We start from the raw sequence: 24,847 nt of genomic DNA on the forward strand, positions 1-24,847 counted from the left end.
AACAAAGGACTTAGTACAGTCAAGGCTAGGACCGGAAAAAGGCGCAAAAGGCGTTCGATGTACGCATGCGCGTCAGGTGCTTCTTGGGGGGGATTATTCATAGGGTCCTTGAACTTCGGGAATATATTCTACAGGACTTTTTTTCATACGAAAATTATAATTGATCCGTTATAAAAGAATACCCAATATGATGTTCTCAAAAAAATCGCACCTGTCCCCTACTTTCACTTTCGGAGAAGATCGTTATGCACCTGTTCACCCGGGGGACGTTCTCAAGAAGGTGCACCTTGCTCGACCTACTTTTACTTTCGATATTGAACACCTGTTAACCTGTGGGAATATGGGATATACTTTTTTTCAAGGGGGGCGTTCTCAGAAGATGCACCTTGCTCGACCTACTTTTGCTGGCCTTTCCTTTGGATATAGAACACCTGTTAACCTGTGGGAATATAGCATATACTTTTTTTCCAAGAAAACTTTCACCGCTGACAAAAAGCCACTTTTACTTTCGGTCCGAACACCTGCTAACGCACTAGCATTCTCATATTAAATCACTGCATTTTCTTCCGCAAGCGGATAACGCCAACTACCTATTTATACAGGTGCTACCCTCATTTTCAGTTGCTTCATCTGCTGCTCCTGAAGTAGTTCCACGTCTTCACGAACTCTCGTGTAAGTAAAAATTTAATATTTCTTATATTCTATTTTATTTTCGTTTTAAATAATTATAGATAGACGATAAAATATTTTTCATTATATTTTCAGTTATCTGCCATGGAAACAACATCCAGCAAGGATACTATGAACGCCGTAAAACGTGTTCAGAAGGAAGATGAGACCAACTCGATGAAACGTCCGAAAATAGCACCCAGCGAAGTGAGCATGTTTCCCGTATGTGATGGCGTACACCTATCGGTAGTCATCTTCAAAAATACTTTAAAAGTTCACTTACGAATGTTTGAATCTGGTGGAGATGGATCCCTTATCCCTACAAAGAAAGGGATATCGATGACGCCCTACGTATTTGAGACCTTACGGGAGATGATGTCGAATGAACCCCGAAAAGTATTCTTTTTTGTGGTATGCGAAGATCTGTTGGTGAAGTCAGACGGAGAAAAGGTGTTGCTTCAACCGATTTACAAAAAAGAAGACGGTACATTCAATACGGCTAAGAACTATATAACAATCTACCGCGATTGTTTCATGAAGTTAGCTGATCCGGCAGCGAAGTGCTCGTCGTATTTAAGACGTGTGAAGTGCATCGACTTCATGCAGGATTGCATGAAGAAAAACGGATCATTTTCAGAGACCGCGGATCCTGAAATTGTATATGCTGAAAAACTCAGTGACATGCTCGAGGAATGTATCAACGACATCTTCCAGTGTGATGGATGCGATCTTGATGCTCCGGGTCAGAGTTCTCATGATTGTTTAAGCCAATCTTTTGACATACGACTCGTGCGATATTTCAACCGGGCGTTCGCTAAAATTAACATGAAGAGTATTGCTAGGGATTTGAATGTTCATCCGAACTTTTTAAACAAGTTAGATTTTGAAAACTTTATTTTACGCGTGAAGGACCTCTATTCACGTAAAGATCCCCTACCCTGTTGGATGCTATGAGGGAAATAGCCCCATCAACTTTCTTCTTCCCCCCCCCCTTAGGTGAATAAAAACCCCATCCGCTTGATGAACTCTCCTCACTTGAAAGATGTCGGATCTTAACGAAGATTTTCTGGACTTTGGCATACCTCTTGACGAACTGAACGCGTTGTGCGACTTCTACGAAATCGAAGAACATTTTAGCGAAGTGCAACCAGACTTCTTCGATACACCGTCTTCTCCGAAAAAGCAGAAAGTTACTGTAAGTACTTTTGATATTATTACTTCAAATTTATTTTACAATTAATTCTAATTAGTATTACTTATTAGTATATGTTATGTTTGGGTTTGAAGAAAGACTTGATTTTGAAATGTTTAAATTTTCCGGTTCAAATACAGGGATTTTTCTCTAATACTGGATTACACGTTACCCATATGGAAGACTGGTTGAACTCTAAACATTAGATCCAACCCAGTAACATTTTAACTTTCACAAATCAGAGTTCAAATAATAGGAAGAAAAAAAAATTTTCGTAGAATTTATGAAATTCTGTCATTGTGCATTTGAATCAAAATATTTTAATAGACAATGAATTCCCAAGTTTCTAGAACATTGCAAAGCATTGACGGTTACTATATTATGTATCCAACTGAGTATAAATTCTCTTATATTTTATTGAACAATAAATATTTATCAACACCGAAAAAAGGGTTTTATAATGGGGAGGGGGCTAGTTTGATTCAAAATAATCATACTTTGGTCACATGAGATCTGAAGTATTTGGGGGGATATCATTATATATAAATTGATTTTGTGTGTGTATATATTCTCTATGGAAATCTACAATTTTAGATCGATCGTCGTCAAATTTTGCATATGTACCAAATGGGACCCGACTTAAACAATAGGCTACTTTTGTCAGACCTGGGTAAATGGGTGAAAAACTGTCTGGCAACAAATGGGTTTTGGGTCTCAACAATTACTTTCAGAACGTTTGCTTTGGTTACCGTGGTTCCCTAACAATACGTTTCAGATATGCCTTTATTAATGGTTTGTCACTTCTGTCAGTGTATGTATAATAGTTTATGCCTTTATAATGGTTTGCTACATTTTCAATACTCCCAGTAATGAGGCTTTTCGAATAGACGTTATAATCATCATCGCTTTGAGGACCTGGAAAATGGTGATCCTCATTGAAATCAGTGTTAAAATTGCTGATTTTACTATAGAAATGCAGAAATTTAGTGGGGTTTTACACCACATAATTCATTTAAAAAATTGTATTGAATTCTCAAGTTTTGAAATATTGAGTCCGTTTAGAGATACGAAGCCCAAAAAAAATTAAATACGAAGTAATTAGTCGGGACTATTTTCGAGTTGGATATTCATGCAATAACATTGCTTTCAACTTTTCATTTATATCTTCTCAAGCATGAAAATTAATGTCTCCGTTAATATTCAACTGCATAAATTCATATAGTTTAAGTTGTTTTTAAAATTAATTATGGACCCATAAAGTGCATCGAAGAAATTCCACAGCTTTAACCAAGCATTTGCGGAAGCTGAAATAGGCAGATGGATAACTTGAAGGGTCGAAATACCTAGCTCTCTTTAAGAAAGGAAAAAAAAATATATACATTTCTACGTTTCTGAGTCATCATATTGGTTAACTTAGACACGGTTTGCATGTCCCTCAAAGAAAGAGGGAGATATCAAGTGATCCAAAAAGCTTCATTGAAGAAAACCCGGGCAACGTCGGGTATTATAGCTAGTATTTTATGAAGCGCAAAACTTTTCCGGATTGACGTTTGTTAGCGTTAGATTTTTCTACTCGTTTAATCAAATCTATTAGACATATTTTCAAAATTCGTATTTACCCATTAACGGAGAATAACAAAAATAATGAGGATACCACTTCAGCCATTTATTGACAAAGGAAAAAATTAAAATTTCGAATGGCAAATTTCCATACCAACCGGCGTTAATGGGTTAAGAAACGAAGTAAAAGTTTTATAAAAAAGGACCGGTATTTTCTGGTAAACCAAGATCTGATCTTGGAGAATGAACTCCAATGTTTCCCTAAGAGTTTTCCTGTGAATATTACTTCAAAGTCGCTTATATACTCAGTGACTCAAATCGATGTGCTATATGAGAGATGTGAACAACTTAAGAGTTACATTAATTGAGAACAGGTCAGAAATATTTTTTTCCCAGAAGAGAAAAAACTTAAAAACCATAAATCAAAATTCCACATTTTTATGCATATTAAACAGATAATAATTAACCATGTCTGCACAAGGCAACTTCAGTATGGATAGTCAATGATATGTCTGACATAAGAATCGATTGAGATAAAAATCACATAACGATAAAATTAATGTCTTTCTCCCATATCGTCAACCATGACCGTTTCTTTCATTATAGTGTTTGATGTTGCCATTTAATCTTATGGGTACCTGATGTTTACGTATTTTGTTTTTCCATAAGACAACTATTTTTATTTATATGAATAGTGTATTATTTTAGATAAAATGAATAGATTTTTTGTACCCACTTCGTCAGGTATTTTATCTGTTTGTATTATTATTTCTCAGACGTTGTTGCATTTCTACTTTCAGGATGCGCAATCGAACTCTCATGAACAAGATGGTTGCTTGCCAGGCACATCGAAACAGACGGTAAGTAATCAAATTTATAGATTACTGAGGAAAAAACTTAAACACATGAAAGGATTCGAGAATTTTATTATTATTTCTCAGACGTTGTTGCATTTCTGCTTTCAGGATGCGCAACCGAACTCTTGCAAGACTTGTGGTAAGGTGTTTAAAAGGCTACATGATTTACGTCGACATACAAGAATCCACTCAAAAGAAAAAATTTTTACTTGTAGAAAATGCAGCAGACGCTTTTCCCGAGGCGATAACAGACGAAATCACGAGCGGCAATGCTTTCATGGGGCGGGTGCTCCCCCAAACCAACAGGAAGATGCGTTGAACACTTTCACAGTTATAGTGATAGAACCAACTTCCGATAACGCATATGACCCCATTCTTTTCTTTAACGAGGTTCGAGTCGAAATACAAAACATCATACTCCGGGAAGTAGGTGTGAAAAAGGCTCTTAAATTTTATATTGTGCTGAACGTTCTCTTCTCAAGAAGAACAGAATCCAATGAAATTGAATTTATACAACCTTTTTTCCGCTCGAGAGTGGAACTCATACATTCTGAGGATGAACTCGGTGATAAGATAGATTCAGCTATCAAAAAAATTCTGTCTTCGCTCGACGAGTTTACAAGAATGGGCAGCGGGTGGGTCTTTGATAAGGTTTTAAAATTAGACCTGAATATAGCTGCCTACAACCCATTAGCAGCAGCTTCTTACTTACCCATACCTCCATCAATCGTGAACAGAAAAGCGATTATAAACATCTCAAACACGGATAATAAATGTTTTATTTGGAGTGTATTAGCAGCCCTTCACCCCCAAGACGAGAATCCGCAACGAGTATCAAAATATCTACAGTTCGAGCATGAGTTGAACATGGGTGGGATAGAGCTCCCAGTCAAAATAACCCAAATAAATCGCTTTGAAGAACAGAACCCACACATTTCTGTCAATGTCTATGGGTTAGCGGATAATGAAATCTTCACGATGAGGGTGACAGAGGCAACCCAACGTCTTCACCACGTTGACTTGCTATACATATGTAACGAAAATACCAGTCATTACAGTCTAATAAAAAACATGAGTAGGTTGTTATCCCCTCTAACTAAGCATAAAGGTGCTCGGTTCTATTGTCCTTACTGTCTACACAGGTTTTCTAGAGAAAATTTGTTGGTCGAACATAAAGAGTATTGCAAACCTCACGGTCTACAACGAATATGTATGCCTAATGAAGATGAAAAATGGCTTAGATTCACTCAGCACCAGTATCAGCTACGTGTTCCTTTCACGATTTACGCTGACTTTGAGTGTATCTTAGAGAAAATTTCTTGCTGTACTCCGAACCCAACACACTCATCCACTACCCACACAGAAAAACATGTACCAAGTGGTTTCAGTTATATTATAGTAGGCCCTGACACCACACTTTATAAACCCCCAGTGGTGTATAGAGGAGAAGATTGTGTGCAGGTATTCCTTCACATGCTGGTGAAGGAGAACGCTAGCATTCAAAACATTCTTAACACCGTGAAGCCCCTTAACATATCCCAAGAAGACGAGAAAAAATTTCAGGATGCTGTTGTATGTATGACGTGTGAGAAACCGTTGGGTGGTGATAGAGTTCGACACCATGACCACATATCGGGTGAGTTCGTTGCAGCGTTGCATAACGCGTGCAATTTACAGCTGAAATATTCTAACCATGTACCTGTAATAATACATAATTTGAGAGGGTATGACAGTCATCTAGTCATGCAGGCGGCAGGGCTCTTCAAAGATCAGGATATCTCAGTCATCCCTAATAATTTGGAGAAATACATTTCTTTCTCGATTGGGGATTTACGTTTCTTAGACTCATTTCAATTCCTACCGGCTTCTTTAGATAAGTTGGTTGGCAATCTTACCCGTTCAGATTTTCGATTCACTGACAGCATTTTCGAAGATGCTGACCTACTTGTGAGGAAAGGGGTGTACCCGTACGAGTACATCGACTCGTTCTCTCGATTTTCAGAGACTGAATTACCACCCCGCGAAGCTTTCTTCAGCAGTCTAACTGGAACCGATATAAGTGTGGATGATTACACTCATGCACAACTCGTATGGGAAAAATTCGGCATTCAACATCTCGGTGATTATCATGACCTTTACGTAAAATCAGACGTGCTTTTACTAGCAGACGTGTTCGAACGTTTCAGGAACCTTAGCATGAGCTATTACAAAATTGACCCTGCGCATATGTATACAGGCCCTGGTTTGGCTTTTTCGGCATGTCTGAGGATGACCGATATTAATTTGGAACTTCTCACAGACATAGACATGCATTTGTTTTTTGAATCCGGTATTAGAGGAGGTGTTTCTATGATCACCCATCGTTACGCTGAGGCTAACAGCCGATACAGCGAACAGTTTGAACCCAATCAACCGACCAAAGAAATAGTGTATTGGGATGCAAATAACCTTTATGGTTACGCTATGTCCCAATACCTACCATATTCAGGTTTCCGATGGTTGAGCACAGAGGAAATATCTAACATAGACATCGCAAACGTTCCCGAGGACTCTCCGAAAGGATATGTCTTGGAAGTCGGGCTAGAATACCCCAAAGAACTTCACAATGACCATAACGATTATCCGCTAGCACCTGAAAACATGGTGATAACAGAAAAGTTGTTTTCAAACCATATGAAGAGCGTGTGGGGGAAAATTAACCCGGAGGGGAAACCGTCCGAATGCACAAAGCTAGTTCCCAATTTATACGACAAAGAAAACTATGTAGTACATTATCGCAACCTCCAACTCTACCTCACCCTCGGTCTCAAAATAAAATATATAAAAAGGGTTATAGAGTTCAATCAAAAACCGTGGCTGAAACCGTACATTGACTTTAATACCGAACGCCGTCAATCAGCTTCGAACGATTTCGAAAAATCGTTCTTCAAACTGATGAACAATGCAGTATTCGGGAAAACCATGGAAAACCAGCGGAAGCATGTTAACGTAAAAATTGTGCATAAGGAGAAAAAAGCTAAAAAATTAATTGCATCCCCAGCCTTTGAAGCCTTCAGAATTTTTAGCAATGGATTGGTTGCCATAAAAATGAAAAGGTTAAAACTGAAATTAGTTCGTCCTATGTATGTGGGTTTCGTAGTTCTGGACGTGAGTAAAATCAAAATTTATGATTTTCACTATCGGTGGGTTAAATCACGGTTCGGAGAAAAAGCGCAACTTCTCTTCACCGACACAGATTCGCTAACGTATGCAATCGAAACCCAAAATCTACACCGCGTGATAAAATCCAACATGGACGAATTCGACACTTCAAATTTTCCTCCAAATCACACCCTTTACAACCCTCATAACAAAGCAGTGCTCGGGTTGATGAAGGACGAATGCCCCGGTGACCCCATTCTATCGTTTGTCGGTCTTCGTTCAAAAATGTACAGCATTGTTACGGCTAAGGAAAACAAGAAAACGGCCAAGGGAGTCAGCAAAACCGTTTCCCGCAATCAACTGCATCATGAGCTGTACAAGTCTTCGCTTTTCGATCAAGTGCGGTACAGACATACGATGGTAAAAATCACGAACACTAAGCACCAACTCCACACAACCATGGTACGAAAAGTAAGTCTTTGTCCCCTTGATGACAAACGCTATATATTAGATGATGGGGTCTCAACATTAGCTTATGGACACCACGCGATTAATCCCCACGGAGAAGAAGAAAGTTGATGTAACCAACAGAAAAATAAATGCTTATTGTACATGTTTCTAAACGATTGTGTGTGTGTGTTTTTTTTTTAACAACAGGAGACACAATTCAGAGAAGAAAATCTTTATTTCCAGTACGTTTTTTACAACTCAAGCCATCTTTTCATATATTTTTTATTTCTTATGTAATAATGCGGTAAACTTATCTCGTATAAACCTTGAAGAAACTCTTTCTCACCCGGAACAGGTTTCTTTTTTTGAATGCTCACGACACTGGATAACAGTTCGGAAATATTTGTATTATCTATCTCCACCCCTTTATACACAAGCTGACCGCTCGGTGACCATTTGATAACATTTGGGTAATCTTTAAGGTGACTTATAATTTTTCCCGATATTTCACGGTGAGATTTCGGTAAATTTAACAATATATCAGATGATGCACTTTTCTTCAACGGCGGTTTACTGAGATCGCGCATTTTAGGTTCTTCTTCTTCTTCATCGAAACGGTCGAGTGGCGAATTGTTTCCTAAGGCAGTATTCCTCTTGTTCAAAATCTGTTGATAAAACTTTATTTTAACCTCGTTCGGTAATTCACTGTTCAGTATCTTCGCCATTTCAGTATCTAGTTCCGTAAGCTGCGGCTCTTTAATAACATGGCGGTTCATTCTATCTTCTGGAACAAGTACCATAACTTTTTTAGCGAATTCCATGTCCTATCAGACTTGAAATCAAACCGATTGCAGCGGGTAAAAGAACTTGAAGGAAACCACCTTTTTGTATGAGGATCTTTCTCTTTTTATAAAGAGGTGTTTTCCTCTTTGCTAACGTACGGAGCAAACCTTTATACTTTTGAAGTTTAGCTTTTTGGAGGGTGGATATTGGGATATTACCATGCAGTAAATTCAATGCACATTCACAAACGGTTTTGATGTCAGAATTTGGTAACCGCTTCAATAATTCTTTACGTTGTCTTTGAGGACATCCGCTTAACAATCTCAGCACTTGTTGCTTCCTCGCGGACATATCGTTGAATAAATAGTGTCGCTGACGTACCCAGTCTTTTAACGTCTCGGTTGATAGACATACTGCGTTTGCGTGGGTAACACGTTGGTGCGTAAACGCATTTTTTCATCCGTTTCTTGCCTAAGATCGATCGATAAATATGAATACGGAGATTTCGTTGCATCTGCGTAACTTTCTTCGAAAAAATTTAATTTCGTAGGATACAACTGTCTCCCCAAATGGGTGATTTGGTTCAAATCCCTCCGGTTTTTAAACAGGAAAATATAATGCGCGTTTAGCGTTATTTCCCGCAGTTTCTTATGAAAGAAATTCTGAGTTACAAAGATAACCGATAAATTTCGATGGTGGCTATACTTAGTAAATAGCTTAACCATTTTCTCTTCTCCCGATAACTCTGACATAAAATCATCGAAAATCAGTAAGGCATTGGAGACTCCCTCGAAATTACAATCGTCTCGGAATTCAACATCTCTAATTTCCTCGTGCAGTGGCTGAGATTCTCCGTAAAACCATATCACGCGTTTCGGTAAAGGTTTGATAAGCCTTTCACGATGTTCGAGCAGACCCTTTAAAAAATATGTTTTCCCGCTACCGCTTGCACCTGCACAGACGGCAGTGAATGGATGGTGTAACGTTAACGGTTCCATCGTGAAAAATGATGAGACATGAGTTGTGCAAATCAATTTTATTAAAAAGAAAAGTATTTTCTTACAAAGTTAAACACACGTAAATCGTTGTTCACATTGAAGCGAGATACAATAGAATTCATACTTTCACCCATACATTTACAGTACACGTAATAAATAACATAATAGCCACAAACTTGGGTATCAGCTGACTGCAGCGCCACGTCATTGTAGGTGAGTCGTTGATATCTTCTCAGGAATTTCGTGATATTACCTTTCTGAAAGTTTGAAGGATGTCTTCCGAATGAGTCAAAAAACTCCGCGGTCAAATTGTCATGAAGATATATAGCCAACCAATGTGTTCCAGACTCTGCACTGGTATCTGTGTTAACGATCAGAGCTGTAGGATAATTTCGTATTCTCGAAGGCAACGCGTCACTAGCGTAAACGTTCCTGAAAACTTTTTTCGTTTTCGGGTCTCTGCGGAGTGCTCGACGAATCTGTTCGGAATCCATCAGCCAGAGAAATCGCACAATACACTTCTCGATTTTGTTATCTCTATAAGGTTCTGAAACTCACCATATATGATTACCGAGATGGTTTTAGGTAGTGCTTTCGCAAACTTTAGTTCCACACGTAGATTACTATGTTTCACCAAGTGTAAGTGTCCGCAGTCGCTCTGGTCGGGGAGTAGGGAGAAACAAAATAGAGTGTAACCACTATGAAATTCTTCTCTGGTTATGTCTATGCCACGATCTTCCTCGACTCGAAACAGGTTATTGTAGGCTCTTACGGTGTTTCCGGTCTCAAAGTTAGGCTCTAGGGGTTTGTGGGGGACTGGTCGACCATCAACATATACGGAGACGAAGTTGAGATCGTAATGCTTGAAATCGAACGGGTTGCTTCTAAATGTACCGTTGAAAGATTCATTGTCAACTAGGCCGATGATAACTCGTTGAGGCATTGCACCCAGATACACATTGTCTTGGACGAATGACATGCTTCCCTGTGCCACAGAGTAAACCTTACAAAGTACTCTATTGATAGGGTATTTCGCAGTGGTCTTCTCCAATGCTTTAGCATGCCCGATGGCAACAGCTGGGTTAACTCTCACCTTCCTTACAAAGAGGCTGGCATGATCTATGTGCACGTTATAATCAGCTGTCGAGGATATTAGAAAAAACGATGGTTTCGAACGCACTAATCTAAGTTTAACATCTACCAAGTTGAGTAACAGTCTTTGTTGAAAAAAAAGTGAACAGTGTACTCTTCCCAATAGGTCGTAAGATCTGCTGTTTGCAATGTGTTTTGACCGCTCTTTCATACCTTCGTTATTTTCGTGGTCGGCCATGGAACCTGCAGTGTCCTTGTGAAAACCTTCCATAGTGAGGGGACCCATCTTCGCATCTCGACCATAGTTCAGCAAAGTTTCGATATAGGCTCTGTAAGGGTAGGTGTGAGACGAATTCGTGATATTCCTACCATTGAGAGAGACGTCCACTTGGGAGAAGAGGGAATGTAGCGGTAGATTCGCAGGAGAAACTAGGTCGGTATCAAGAAGTGGTTTACCGTCCTTCTTTGTGACCCTCAACTTGACGTGTAGTTGTGTGGAAGATAGGTCTATGTAATCTTCGGTGCTACCTGTAATGTTGAACTCAATCGGACCGTCTTTAATACTGGAAAGTGGGAGAAATTCAATCCATTCTCCACCTTCTATGGCGGTTTGAGTAGGGGGTAAAGCGAACAAATCTACTTCGCTTTTGAGACACTCGGGTGAGTTTGTCATGATGAGAGCCATCTTCTCATTCGAAAATATCGGGTGCTGTTGCCTTCCTAGCTTTCTTACGAATGACGTTTTTTCTCGCTAAGCGTTTCCTTTTATGTCCTCCGAGCATTGTTTTAACTTTCGTAGAAGCTTTATCACTCAGCAAGCGACCAGCCTCTTTTGCTCTTTCCACCGCAGCTGTTTTCAAATCTCTACCTTGTACGACGTCATTGGCAAAATCTACACCTGACCTGAGAACCTGACGGCCAAGAGCCTTCGCTCCTTTTTTGAACAAAGGCATAGCCGATCGGAAAAGGGAGCTGAATATTGAACCGAAACCGTAACCCCGTTGCAGTGGTATACCCTGATAATATCCAAGACCTTGACCCGCTTGGTTGACGTAATAATCAGTTACGCTGTCTATACAACAGCGATACGGGCGGTAAGACATCATAAATGTTTCAGTCGGAAGTGGAGTTTAACTATCACCTTCCCACGTTCAAATGACACGAGATGACCTGTGTGCGTCCTTATATGAATGTGAACTGTTTCAAAACTCCTTCGGGCTAGAGGGATGTAGTGACCCCTCTCGAAGGCTGCGTTGACGATGTCGCCATCGTGTCCTTCGGTTTTTACGATTCTTAATAACGGGGCAAAGGTGTTGCCGACAATCTGCGGTTCGACTATATCACAATAAACGTACAACAGATGAAAGTCTAGTTTCGGATCAGCCGTGAAAGGCCCCTCTATCATCATTCCTTTTATCTCACCGGGTTCAAAACCTAGATTCTCTGCTATTCCTGTATGTAGAATTAACTTAGCACCTTTCCTCGTAGCCACCTTCACTTTTTTCGTGGTTTTGTTGAAAATCAAATCAATATCTTCCTTTCTAAAATTTCTCGTCATCACCTTAATCAGGTCTGTGGTACTCTCGTAGAAACCACAAGGGATGACACCTTTTTTTATCACTCCATCTCCAGAATTAAATTCAAAGCTGTTAGACCGTTCCGTTATGTTGTGGAAAGAATGGGGAAATATCAGCTCTGATAGAGCTACTTCCATATCCGAATCAAACTCTAACGCGCTGGGGAGTTTTGTGACGAAGTTGGAAAGGGTGTTATCAGGAAAGAAATTCATGCTCGAATCGCTTGGGAGCGTTAAGTAGAACGAAGCCATCTTGTTGAAATGAGTAAAGATGGATTGAGTCGCTGTATTTATATCCATGATATAAACTTTTCTGGATAATGCATCCACTTTACGAGTAGCTCTGTTTTACCTTGCCTCTTCCTTTTTCTTAGAATTTTTTCTATAGGAAAGGTGTCTTCTAGTGTGGTCTTCGTCATTTCATGTTCGTAAAATGTCCCTTTAATTTTTTCACCCATCAAATCTTTTAGTCTGTAGACGGGTATCTCCCTCGGTATGTATTCATCCACCACGAAAACTTCATGTGTAAAATTAGACTCGTATCCCTTTTCAAAAGGGTGTTTCGTACGAGAAATACGAACCTGGTCACCGATAAAAAACCTTTGTTTTACTTTTTTAACCTTTTTCTTCCCATAGAGGTTGTCCCACACCCTCTTTTCGTTTTCTTTATTAACTTCGGTAGGACTCATCATTATACTCCTGTGAAACTTATTATTATACCCAAAAACCAGATCTTGTAACACGTCTATGTATCTATGCGTGTTATTTTCTGTGAAGTATCGCCACATCCTCGATTTCAGCGTTTTATTGAACCTTTCTGCTATCGCAGCCTTTGTGACGTCATCCTCTGTCGTAAAGAACTTGACCCCTTTTTCCTTCAGAAACTTTTGGAAGACCTTATTCTTGAATTCGGTGCCTTTATCCGTTTGCAGAACATGTGGTTGCCTTTCGACAAATATTTGATCAAACGCTTTCACCACGCTCCGCCCCGTTTTGTCTTTGAGCGGGATGGCCCAAGCATATTTAGACAACACATCAATACACGTTAAGATATACTGATAACCGTCGTTGTATTTTACCAGGTTTCTCATGTCAACTAAATCAGCCTGGAATTGTTGATTCATTGCACCAACTATAATACGGTTCCTGGGGAACTTTTTTCTTCTTTCACGATGGAGTGTGTAAGATTTTTCCCCTTCTAACCACTTTCTTATTTTTGTTCGAGAAAATTCCCCTTTTAGAGCTCGATATAATGGTTCGACACCACCATAACTACCCTCACTCTTCGGATTTCGGTATACATCTTCCATTTTTTTTTTTTTAATCGGAGTGAAAGTGGAACACGGGTTCATTCCTCTTTTATAATGGGGGGGGGGGGATAAAACCGGGACCTCCTGACGCGCATGCGTACATCGAACGCCTTTTGCGCCTTTTTCCGGTCCTAGCCTTGACTGTACTAAGTCCTTTGTTCCAGTAACCCCCTTTTCCCACTACTCAGGTCAACAACCTTCTAATTGGGTTTTTGACGACAGGGTGTCCGTATAAAAAGTTAATTTTTATATATCTATAGAACCCTTTGCAATATGATTGGCATATCTGAGGTCTACACATTATTTGGATGCTTCTTGTAATTGAAAGTATGCCTCTAGGATTAACGGTTCACCGAGAAATGTGGCAAGGGGAATTAAGGAATTATATATGGTTTTTTCTCGATATTACGCTTATCGCCCCATACTACAGAATAAAAAATTTAAATGGTACTGAAATTTAGATACGTCATTCTCAAATACAAATACAAAAGTCACAACAGACAAATTGCCCATGTGAACATCTCTTTTTGCACTTTTAGTCTAACAAACATGATGACCTATAATACCTAAATTATATGCTTTCTTTTTTCTTTCAAACCGAGCACAACTCAGGTCTATCACCATCTATGGGTGATTTACTACCTAGTGAGATGTACCGGAAGTGTAACTGTATGTGTACCTAACAGTCTGAGTGCGTATGTAGTGTTGTGTTTGATGTTTCAGTGCTGCCGAAGTATATTTCCGAAGTGAAGTGAGTGATGTGTTATGATTGAATTACATTTGTAGTGTTTAGGTCTGTTGCTCTCTGTGGCGAGACTTTTTAAAGGGGAGATCAGCTCTCATTCGCGCCTTGAAGTTGGGAACCACAGAAAACAAACTTCAGCTGACCACCACTGTGGTGACGGTGGACCACCACAGCGGCTTAAATTATATGCTGTGCTTGTTATGATTTTCACTGATCTGTTTAAACTTGAGTGTTAATTCATATGACAATTGCTCGTAGAAATTATTCAAAACAGACATAACCACTGACTGCTTAGAGAGGCCATCTGGTTTATGCTCTCCCCAAAGTGGGTGGGTGGCCTTGATTTCGAAAGATTCGTTGCAATTATAAATATTCATTGAAATAATTTGTATATTTTCATTTTTTTATAACTATACATGTTACAGATAATATATAGGCTGTCCCAAATTGTTTGCACAACGAATATCTCTTCAACCGTTGACTTTCGGAACATACTTTCAATCACAAAAAGTTTTCAAATGACGTGCAGTCGTGACTTAAAATCTCAAAATTCGTATTAACTTTTTATACACTCCCCGTCTGATCAAAAACCCAGTTAAAAAATTGTTGCTCTATCTTTTCTGAGGCCAACAAAAAAAAACCCCACGTTTCTAAGTGCAATACTCATTGAGATATTCGAATTCGAAAAACTAAGGATATTTGGGGGAAAAAAGCTCCAAAAATGTGAAAAAATCGTTATACCGTTTCGATTTTTTGTTGTTTTTTTTTTTTTTTTGGCTTCGGAAGGGACAGAGCAACAACTTTCTAATGGGTATCCGAGCACTGGGACTGTATAAAAAACTAATTTCTTTATCGACCCCTCAAACAAAATTTGAGATTTTAAGTAACTGCACGTCATATTTGAATATTTTTTGTAATTGAAAGTATGTTCCGAAGTCAACAGTTACAAAGATAGCTGTGCAAAACAGCTGTGTAAACAATTTGGGACAGCCTGTGTATAGCTTCTCAAACTCTAAACTTTTTCATCAGTTTTTCATTAAGAAATCATACCATAGAACTTTAATACAAGTTTCTTCGAACACTTTTGAGGTAGCATCGAAACTATTAGAAAAAAACATTTTACGGATTTCAAGCAGCAGTATCAAAGCTATTTTGGGTCTCACCATTATAATGAATAAATTTATACTTTTATAATGAATTAAATTATAAGATTATAAGAGCTTGCTTTAGCAGGTAAGTAAAACCTTACTAAGAAATAATCAACAAATAATGAAAATACAGAAATCAGGAGTTTTTGTATATTTTTTCCGTATATTTGCCTTATTCGTTGGTGATTTCTTATTATTCTTGGGCAAAGTTTTTATATGTACTCTTCCATAAGTAAAAACTTAATTTTATTTGTGGCTTTTCGTGAAGTTGAAACTAAAATCAAAATATTTCCCATAATTATTTTAAATTGACGTTTCTAAATTTATACTTTTGGTTGCGTCATAAACAATACCTGAATGTCACTTGCATTTTAAAGCAAATTTCACAATATAAAAAAATAGAAACCCCATTTATTTGTTCCACTCTTCCGAAATGACAATACAGGAATATTAACATCCTATTAGCCTTCTTTTTTAATGCGAACTTTGCAAAATGCAAGTGAGATTCAGGAATGAACTAAGCTCGTAAGTCGAGTTATCACTGTGTAAATCTACTAAGACGGTACTATGTTAAATGACGGTCCTTTCCCGCACATTTCGTGCTCGTAAATCGGAGCATTTCTATCGAATTTTTACTAATACCCTGGATTATCTGCACAAGTAGTAGTAGCAAGCAACATATGGCACAAGCAACATAGTCAAGGTTAGCACTATATATTGCGAAATCCCTAGCTTTCTTTTAATTGTAATCGTTGTTTGTTTCCAGTTCGATTTCATCATCGTGACTTCAATTTCCTTGAAGTTTCTTAAACGCTACATAAAAACTACCTTAGACGAAAGAAATGAATTTTCTCATCTGCTATTTTTCCCCCTCTTTACTTCTAGACGGAATAAAAAGTATGCCCAAGTACCACCGTTGCTGTGACAACAAGATTTTTTCATGGAAATTTCCCGAAATCAATGGATATAAAGATACGAACGTATTTTTTTATTTGTCATTTTTGTATTTTTATATGATATATTCTACCGACCGAATACTAGGAAACGAGTAGGCAGACTTATACCTTGGCACGGTTTTTTTTCAATCTTTTTTTCTCGGTCAATTTTTACCGTAAAATTTCACCAAATTCATGTTTAGTATCTTTATACCGTATGAAACATCATGTGGAATTTAGATTATTTTTCTTTCTCACTGTATTCATGAAATATGGGTTTTTGAAAAAGGAAAAAATGCTCCAAGGGGTATACAACATTGGGTCCTGTACCTTGAATCACGTAACGTTGTCCTTGAAAGAGATAAAAAATACAAATGTAACTGGAAAAATAATATAACGCGAGTATATATTTTTTAACTTTTTCATATATTGGAATAAAAGATATAAAAATCATGATACACAAATATGATTATTGATTATCGACTCAATCGTAACAATTTTGAACGATGGGATAATTGGCGTGTCCTCAAACCAGCTTTTTCATGGGCCCCAGTGTGGTTAATTTACAGTGTGAAAAATCTAAGAGATTAGAATCGTTCCGGCCCCTGTCAGCCCTGCCCTTTTGGGGGACCATGCCGAGAGGTATGTGTATGTATAATATACATATATCACCAGTGCTCTCAACACACAGGATCGGGTTACGTGGGGCATTGCACATATACCTTCACGGGGAAATTAAAAGGTTTCATTTCCAGGGGCCATTCATGGATCTCATTGTTTTCTTGCTGCTTTAACATTCAAAAATTTGCAATAGCGGAAGCTCCAGTCTGGGGCCCCATAAAAATCTGCGAATTGGGTCCCGGATCCTTGGTTGGGCGGCCCTGAGTTTTATTCGTTGTTAAAATAAATACAAATGAAAATTTTTCGTGGCGCTCACGAGGGATATGTCCGACAAACTTCCAGGTCAGGGCCCCACGGAAAAGTTGACAGGTATCATTTCGGGAGCCCCTGGATAAATCTCATTGATTTTTGTTGTTTAACATTGTAGAATTTGCAACAGCGGTAGCCTGAGATAAATCCAGTCTGGGTCCCCCACTAAAAATCTTCGTATTGGGTCCCCTCTACTGGATGTGGGGCCCTGGATTTTATTCGTTGTGAAATTAATAAAAATGAAAAATTTTCGTGGCCCTCACAGTGAGGATGCCTGACAAAAGCCTTCAGGTCGGGGCCCCATGTAAAAGTTGGCAGGTTCCATTTCGGGGGCCATCAATGAGATGAATCTCATTGATGTTTGTTGTTTAACTTTGTAAAATGTGCAACATCGGTAGCCCGAGATAAAGCCAGTCTAGAGCCAAACTAAAACTATGCGAATCGGGTCCCGGGTAACTGGTTGAGGACCCTGGATATTACTCGCTGATAAAGAAAAGTACAAATGAAAATTCGTCGTGGCCCTCACAGGGGGATGTCCAACAAGCTTCCAGCCGAGGGCCCATGTAATAGTTGACAGGTTTCATTCTGGGATCCCTAGATGAATCGCTGTGTTTTTTGGTTGACTGTAAAATTTGCAACAGTGGAAGTCCGAGATAAATCCAGTCTGGACCCCCGCCAAAATTCTGCGAATTGGGTCCCGGGTCCTTGATTGGGGCCCTGGAATTTATTTGTTGGTAAAATGAACACAAGTGAAAAATTTTCAACAGGGCTGCTCATGGGGAAGTTTTCTGGGGGTACTTGATGAATCACATTTGTTTTTTGTTGCTTTATTTTTGTAAAATTTATCAGTAAGCTATTTCTGTCACATGTCACTTTTCATAGCACTATGATGAAGTGGGACGAAATAAACAAGAATTGTTGTGCAGAGAAAATGGGCGGAGTTGGAGGGTTGACTGCCAAAGGTGGCAGGGGGCAGAGTCCCCCCCCCCCCAGTATATATGTATATAGATACACACAAAAGTAACAATAATGGTGGTGAGAACGTATTTTTAAATCTTTAGTTCTATCAGTTTCTTTCATGCTAAGTGATTGCATTTAGAAAATTCTAACATTCTACATGATTTATACATCATCCACGATATCAACACTTGCTATAATATGGCATTGATAAGCTATAAAATATTTATTTCATCAACTCTCTCCTCCTGAAGAAATTCACTTGGTAATAAAGTTTTTGTTGGACGTATCCCACACTGTAAACTTTGTTTTTATCAACAAATTTGACCAGGAAATAACTAAAGGTAGATGAAAGAGAAGAAATGGGGTATTTGACGTTTTTGAAAGCGAGATGAATGAACTAAAATTTAAAATATAATTTGTTTTAAACGCAAAAGATGTCTTAAAAATTAGTGTAAGTGGAGTATTCTAAGGTTAACTACGAAAATTTCAAGTTTTATACTGTTTCAAGGTACCCGATCTTTTTTGTTTCAAGGTACATGATGCCTCACCATTTTTGAAAAATATTAATAAATTTATTCATAATGCTTGGTAAAATCGAGCACTTGGTATGGTTCATCAGGTGATTGTATTGATTATAATTATACTAAATATAGTTCACTAAACTTGTAATATTTAGAAGAAACACTGCAAAAACAAGCACACAATTTTTTTACTAAAATGTGCCTACTTCCGAAATCTCTGTCAAGGTCACAGACAAAGATTTAAAACCACACTCAGTTTCAAGCTTATGTATTTCTAATCCTTTGCACTCTAAAACATATCGACTAGAAAATGTAATGCTATTAAAAAATTTTCAAGTGTTTCAACGTCAAACAGATCGAAAATGTGCAATTTGCATAAATTCACGTACAGTGTTTTGATAACAATAAGTAATACGTTCCTGATTCTTGCAAAAAAAATAGTAGACAAATAAACGTAAATTATATATCTTCTATATAAGAAGCTACTCTCTATTTCATTAACTTCAAATTATCCAAGTTCTGACCACTTTAAACAGAAATCAGGAAAGCGTCTGTAACAATTTAACAACGGCTTTGAATTTCTTGCAATATCCCCAGTGCCGCAACTGCTGTTGAAATCCCGAGTTGCTGACTCTACTACGGTTATTTAAGCAGATTACTTAGATGTATGTGGTTATTCCGTCTTTATTATACCAACGTGTAAAGCATATATACATACAATTATCCTTTTATGATGTTCGCGGAATAAACTCGGGATATTTCTTATTCCTCTAAGCCAAGCACTATTATGATCCAGAGAGTGACGTTTATTACCCTTTCTGAAATACTATACAGGTACGCGTAAACCTTTGTTCTGAAACTGTAAATATCAACTAATTTTCGATACATGCCCTCGGTCATAAATATTTACTCCTGGTTATACCTTTTGAAATACTTATGGTGTATGTTTCCTTTTAGCAGTGAAATAGGGTTACATCCACCCTACATGTATTTTAATAGCTCCCTAAAAATTATGAGTTCAGCTGAAATCTTCGAAAGAAAAATAACAAAACTTACTATTTTTTATGGCATGTTAGTTAAACTCATGCAACATTGAAAAGATCTATTACAGTATTAAGTTTTTTCTTCTGAATTATTTTGAAGGACTAATTTACTACAACTCATACTGTGAAGACAAAAGTAAAATTTGTGTTTTTCAAATGAGTAAATTATGTATCTAATCTGAAATCTTGGGAATTGCCATTTACTCTTATATTCAACGAAAAGCATTAGATAAATGAATGAAGTACGCATTTTTTATAATAGTTTTCTGATATCTAATACTAATAAACAATATAATTCACCTTGTATAAATACACGGTAAGCGAGAAATAAGTTCTCACTTTAGAGAGGTCTGGAGTGTGTTCTACTGCTCCAAATGAGGCGAAATTTTTACAACGTATTATTCAAATTATACGCTTGTCATTTGCTTAAAAAGTACAAAAATCTATCGATAGGTGGCACTGGATCACACATATGAATATTGAATATGCTTACACATATAAATGTTTAATATTGCGCACTCTCAATATGTCTCCCTTCATTTTGAACAATGTGCTTTAATCTCAAACCATATTTTTAACAGCTGAACGTATGAACGTAGTGAGTCTGCCAGAATATCCATAACCTGGTGCCGAATGCTGTCCTTGAGATCTGGTACAGATGCAGGTCTTCTACGGTAGACGGTGTCCTTCAGGAAACCCCATAACCAGAAGTCGCGTGGAGTGCTATCCGGTGAGCGAGGAGGCCACGCGGTAGTAAAATGCCGGCTGATCACCCATGCATCTGTGGAATGCTTTTTTAGCGATCGCTTTACAGGCCCAATTATGTAACGAGATGTGTCATCCTGAATAAAAATGATGTCCTGAAGGCATCCACGCTGTTGAAGTTGTGGGATTGCAAAATACTTCAGCATATTATGGCACCGTTACCCTGTGACGGAACAGGTTTTTAATTCCATTTGCTGTTTATTTCTTCAAAAAATACTATCCAATGATTAAAATGGCACACCCTACTGCCTTTTTTTCAGGATGCCGGAATTGTTTCTGGATAGCGTGAGAGTTTTCCGCTGCCCAAAATCAACAATTCTGGGTATTAACTTGGCCATTGAGGTAAAAGTGGGCTTCGTCATTCCACAAAATCTTCCATGACTAAGTGACGTCAACTACCATTCGAGCAAGGAACAGAAATGCAAAGATTATACGAATCTCCGAGTTCCCTTTCATACAATAGGTGCACATGCTTGATTTTGTAGCAATAAAAATGCAAAATCCATGGCATGATGGTTCTCACAGTGGGATACGGCATATCCACAGTATGGGAAATAGCTGACACACTCACACCACAGCCACCCGTAGGAGTGTGCTACAGGTACGGTCACACAGGGCCCCGCACTCACCGTAAATAATTGGACGCTTTTACCAATTCTGAAATTATTTATTCTGTAAGTATGCATTTTTATCAATTCTAAAGTGACGTGCGTATTAGTGAGAGAGATTACTGTATTTTTCTTTCGTTAATTTCTTTTTTCCTGAATTTTCATCAATTCTGAATTTCCATCAATTCTGAATTTCCATCAATTCTAAAAATTTTTCTACCGTTAGTTCTGAATTTTCGTTTACGCTGGAATTATTTTTTCAATTATTTTTAATTCATTAAGCTAAAATTTTTCATTATTTTCGAATGTTTCTCTCGTGGGTGTGGCAACACGACAACAGGGAGAACACACGCATTTTATTATGCTCCGAAATTTATTCAATTTCCCATTTATTTATTAATCATTTTTTAAAAATATGTTTTTGCATGTGTGATTGGAAAGTATTTTATTTCTAAGTATGTCGATGAATAAAATTTATTTATTCAATATATTGTTTGGCCGAGGCCTATAGAAAGGGCCATACATTCATAGAGATGTGTGATTTCTTTGCGAGTGACGTCCATCGAGTATTTGATATTTATGTCAATATATCTATTTTGATCAATCGTAACAACAGTGGATACATGTTCAATTTGTGAAGGTGAAGTATTGGAATTGAAAAGAAGGTATTTTCATGTTCTGGTTGTGAATCATTTACTCATTCAAAATGTGTTGGAACCACTGACTCAAATTTCAAAAAATGGAACAAAAATGGCTGTGTACCGACTGTAGAATGTCAGCAAATATCGAAAAACGGGACAAATTCAAGCTTGACAAAAATGCATGATATTATTCGTGAAGAATGCCAAATTATATAAGACTAAGAGATAGAAAAAAAAATTCTCTGAAGAATACGCGGTGTATTGAAATCCGAAATGATGGAATTGAGAAAATCAATCGAGTTTGATGATGAAACACTCAAGGATATGAAAGCTAAACTATCGAAGATGAAGAAAGAATTACAGACAAAGAAAAGATCGAATGAAAAGTTGTGAAATGAAAATAATGTTTTGAAGGAAAAAATCAAGAACATTTACGATGAACTGGATAAAATTGAGTTACGATTTTCGAAGTCAAGTAATATAGAGATACAGAGAATGCCGGAGGAAAAGGGGGAGGATGTGATGAAAATGGTGACTGAAATTGGTAAAACTTTAAACATGTTTAAACCGAATGATATAATGAAGCTACATAGGGTAAATTCAATACACGAAAATAAGATTAGGCCAGTTATTGTCTGATTTAGAGACTTCTGGATGCGAGATGAATGGATCGAAGCCATCCGAAGCAAGAAAGGACTAAATGCAAGTGAAATCGATGAACGTTATAGTGATTCAGTTATTCATAAATGAACATCTTACAAAGACTCTCACAGACCTATTTTATCACGTTCGGAAGTTCAAAAAAAATAACGATTTGACTTTGCGTAGGTAAGAGACAGTAAGATCTTGCTGAGGAAAAGGCAGAGTGAAAAGGCAGAGAGTCATATTCGTAATAAACTGAAGAGCTAAAAAAACTGGCACAGGCATGCGTATGCAATTAAAGAGATATGGGACCAATCAGAGTACGGCGCTGCGGTCGGCAACGCCTAAATAACACAACAAGTGTCTGGCATAGTTGTTAGATCGGTTACTGCTGCTACAATGGCAGGTTATCGAGATTTAAGTGAGTTTGAACGTGGTGTTATAGTCGGCGCACGAGAGATGGGAGATAGCGATGAAATTTGGATTTTCACGTACAACCATTTCACGAGTGTACCGTGAATATCGGGAATCCGGTAAAAAATTAAATCTACGACATCGCTGCGGCCGGAAAAAGATCATGCAAGAACGGGACTGACGAGAATCATTAAACGTGGCAGACGTGCAACCCTTCCGCAAATTGCTGCAGATTTCAATGCTGGGTCATCAACAAGTGTCAGCGTACGAACCATTCAACGAAACATCATCGATATGGGCTTTCGAAGCCGAAGGCCCACTCGTGTATCCTTGATGACTGCACGACACAAAGCTTTACGCCTCGCCTGGGCCCAACAACACCGACATTGGACTGTTGAGGACTGGAAACACGTTGCCTGGTCTGACGAGTCTCGGTTCCAATTGCTTCGACCTGATGGACGTGTACGGGTATGGAGACAACCTCATGAATCCATGGGCCCTACATGTCAACAGGGGACTGTTCAAGGTGGTGGAGGCTCTGTGATGGTATGGGACGTGTGCAGTTGGCGTGATATGGGACCCCTGATACGTCTAGATAAGACTCTGACAGGTGACAGGTACGTAAGCATCCTGTCTGATCACCTGCACCCATTCATGTCCATAGTGCATTCCGACGGACTTGGACAATTTCAGCAGAACAATGCGACACCCCACACGTCCAGAATTGCTACAAAGTGGCTCCAGGAACACTCTTCTGACTTTAGACACTTCCGCTGACCATCAAAATCCCCAAACATGAACATTATTGAACATATCTGGGATGCCTTGCAACGTGCTGTTCAGAAGAGATCTCCACCCCCTCTTACTCCTATGGATTTATGGACAGCCCTGCAGGATTCATGGTGTCAATTACCTCCAGCACTACTTCAGACATTAGTCGAGTCCATGCCACGTCGTGTTGCGGCACGTCTGCGTGCTCGCGGGGGCCCTACACGATATTAGGCAGGTGGACCAGCTTTTTTGGCTCTTCAGTGTATAAGCGACCTGGATAAAATTAATCAGCAGCAGAATTCCCAGGAATAAATAATGTAAGTATCAATTCACCTTGCTTTGAAACATTTGATGATTTAGTTAGTTTTTCAAACAGTCCTGAAACTTTCAAAATTTTGTACGTAAATATTAGAAGCGCCCACGAAAATTTTAACAATTTATTGTTGCATTTAAAAAATTTAGTAGTTGCATTTGATGTTATATCATTGTCTGTGAGATTTGGATCAAAGATCACAAAATTGATTTGTAAAATATTCTTGGTAATAACAGTTTTTTTAAATGTCAAAATAAAAATAGACTAGGAGACGTTATTGCATACGCAAATAACAAATATTCATTTTTAAGTACCACCCCTTGAATATGAATACAGCTGAAGACTTATACAGGCTGAATCCGACCTATTCTGCTAAACGAAAGGGGGGGGGGGATAGACGAGCCCAAGCCCAAGTGGATCATGAAACACCCCACCAACCCTGTCCTATTTCGAACCGTTTTCGAGTTATGGTGGGTAATCAATAATGGAAAAAAAGTGCATGAAAAAACCCGGATTTGCGAAGTTTCTGACAGATTTACACGCAAACTAAACACATATTTGGAAAGCGCAATATACATCCTATAAGGTCACGCCAATTTCATTGAAATATCTAAATTTAATGGCAAGCTACAGACGCTGAGAGATTGGCGAAGTTCAAAATCGAATTGTCGCCAACATTTATAATTGCCAATTCCGCAAACACCCTTCTAGCTACAATCGATCAAATTTGCCAAAAACGTGTCCATTCTACCAGCTTTCGAAAGAGCCTAGAATAAACCAAAT

The 24,847-nt window shown here is 38.3% G+C and overlaps 2 protein-coding genes across 3 annotated transcripts; one reads left to right on the top strand and one right to left on the bottom strand.

Annotated features, from left to right (window-relative positions):
- Window positions 1-223: 223 nt before the first annotated feature.
- Window positions 224-8,061, top strand: LOC149085117 (uncharacterized). 2 transcript variants are annotated; one of them, XM_089232926.1, is made up of 4 exons: window positions 224-672; window positions 766-1,864; window positions 4,222-4,281; window positions 4,387-8,061. In XM_089232926.1, the coding sequence occupies exons 2-4, from the start codon at window positions 1,712-1,714 to the stop codon at window positions 7,996-7,998; spliced, it is 3,825 nt and encodes a 1,274-aa protein (XP_089089052.1). In that variant the 5' UTR covers window positions 224-672; window positions 766-1,711; the 3' UTR covers window positions 7,999-8,061. The 2 variants fall into 2 exon arrangements, with proteins under 2 accessions (XP_089089052.1, XP_089089053.1); XM_089232927.1 differs by having other exon boundaries at window positions 224-1,864.
- Window positions 8,062-10,143: 2,082 nt separating this feature from the next.
- On the bottom strand, window positions 10,144-11,427 carry LOC149085118 (uncharacterized protein F54H12.2-like). Its single transcript, XM_089233882.1, has one exon. It carries the CDS (start codon window positions 11,425-11,427, stop codon window positions 10,144-10,146), a length of 1,284 nt encoding a protein of 427 aa, XP_089090008.1.
- Between the last annotated feature and the right edge of the window lie 13,420 nt (window positions 11,428-24,847).

The sequence above is a fragment of the Pholcus phalangioides genome, unplaced genomic scaffold, assembly GCF_987345545.1.
Source record: "Pholcus phalangioides strain wild (caught in Gottingen) unplaced genomic scaffold, Ppha-v1.0 ptg000007l_1, whole genome shotgun sequence".
In the NCBI taxonomy this organism is placed as follows: domain Eukaryota; kingdom Metazoa; phylum Arthropoda; class Arachnida; order Araneae; family Pholcidae; genus Pholcus; species Pholcus phalangioides.

Bases quoted from the DNA above. Each gene is read 5' to 3' on its own strand.
- LOC149085117 (XM_089232927.1), top strand. From the start codon at position 1,712: ATGTCGGATCTTAACGAAGATTTTCTGGACTTTGGCATACCTCTTGAC. The intron at 1,865-4,221 runs GTAAGTACTTTT...TTCTACTTTCAG, and splicing joins CGAAAAAGCAGAAAGTTACT to GATGCGCAATCGAACTCTCA. The intron at 4,282-4,386 runs GTAAGTAATCAA...TTCTGCTTTCAG, and splicing joins CAGGCACATCGAAACAGACG to GATGCGCAACCGAACTCTTG.
- LOC149085118 (XM_089233882.1), bottom strand. From the start codon at position 11,427: ATGGCTCTCATCATGACAAACTCACCCGAGTGTCTCAAAAGCGAAGTA.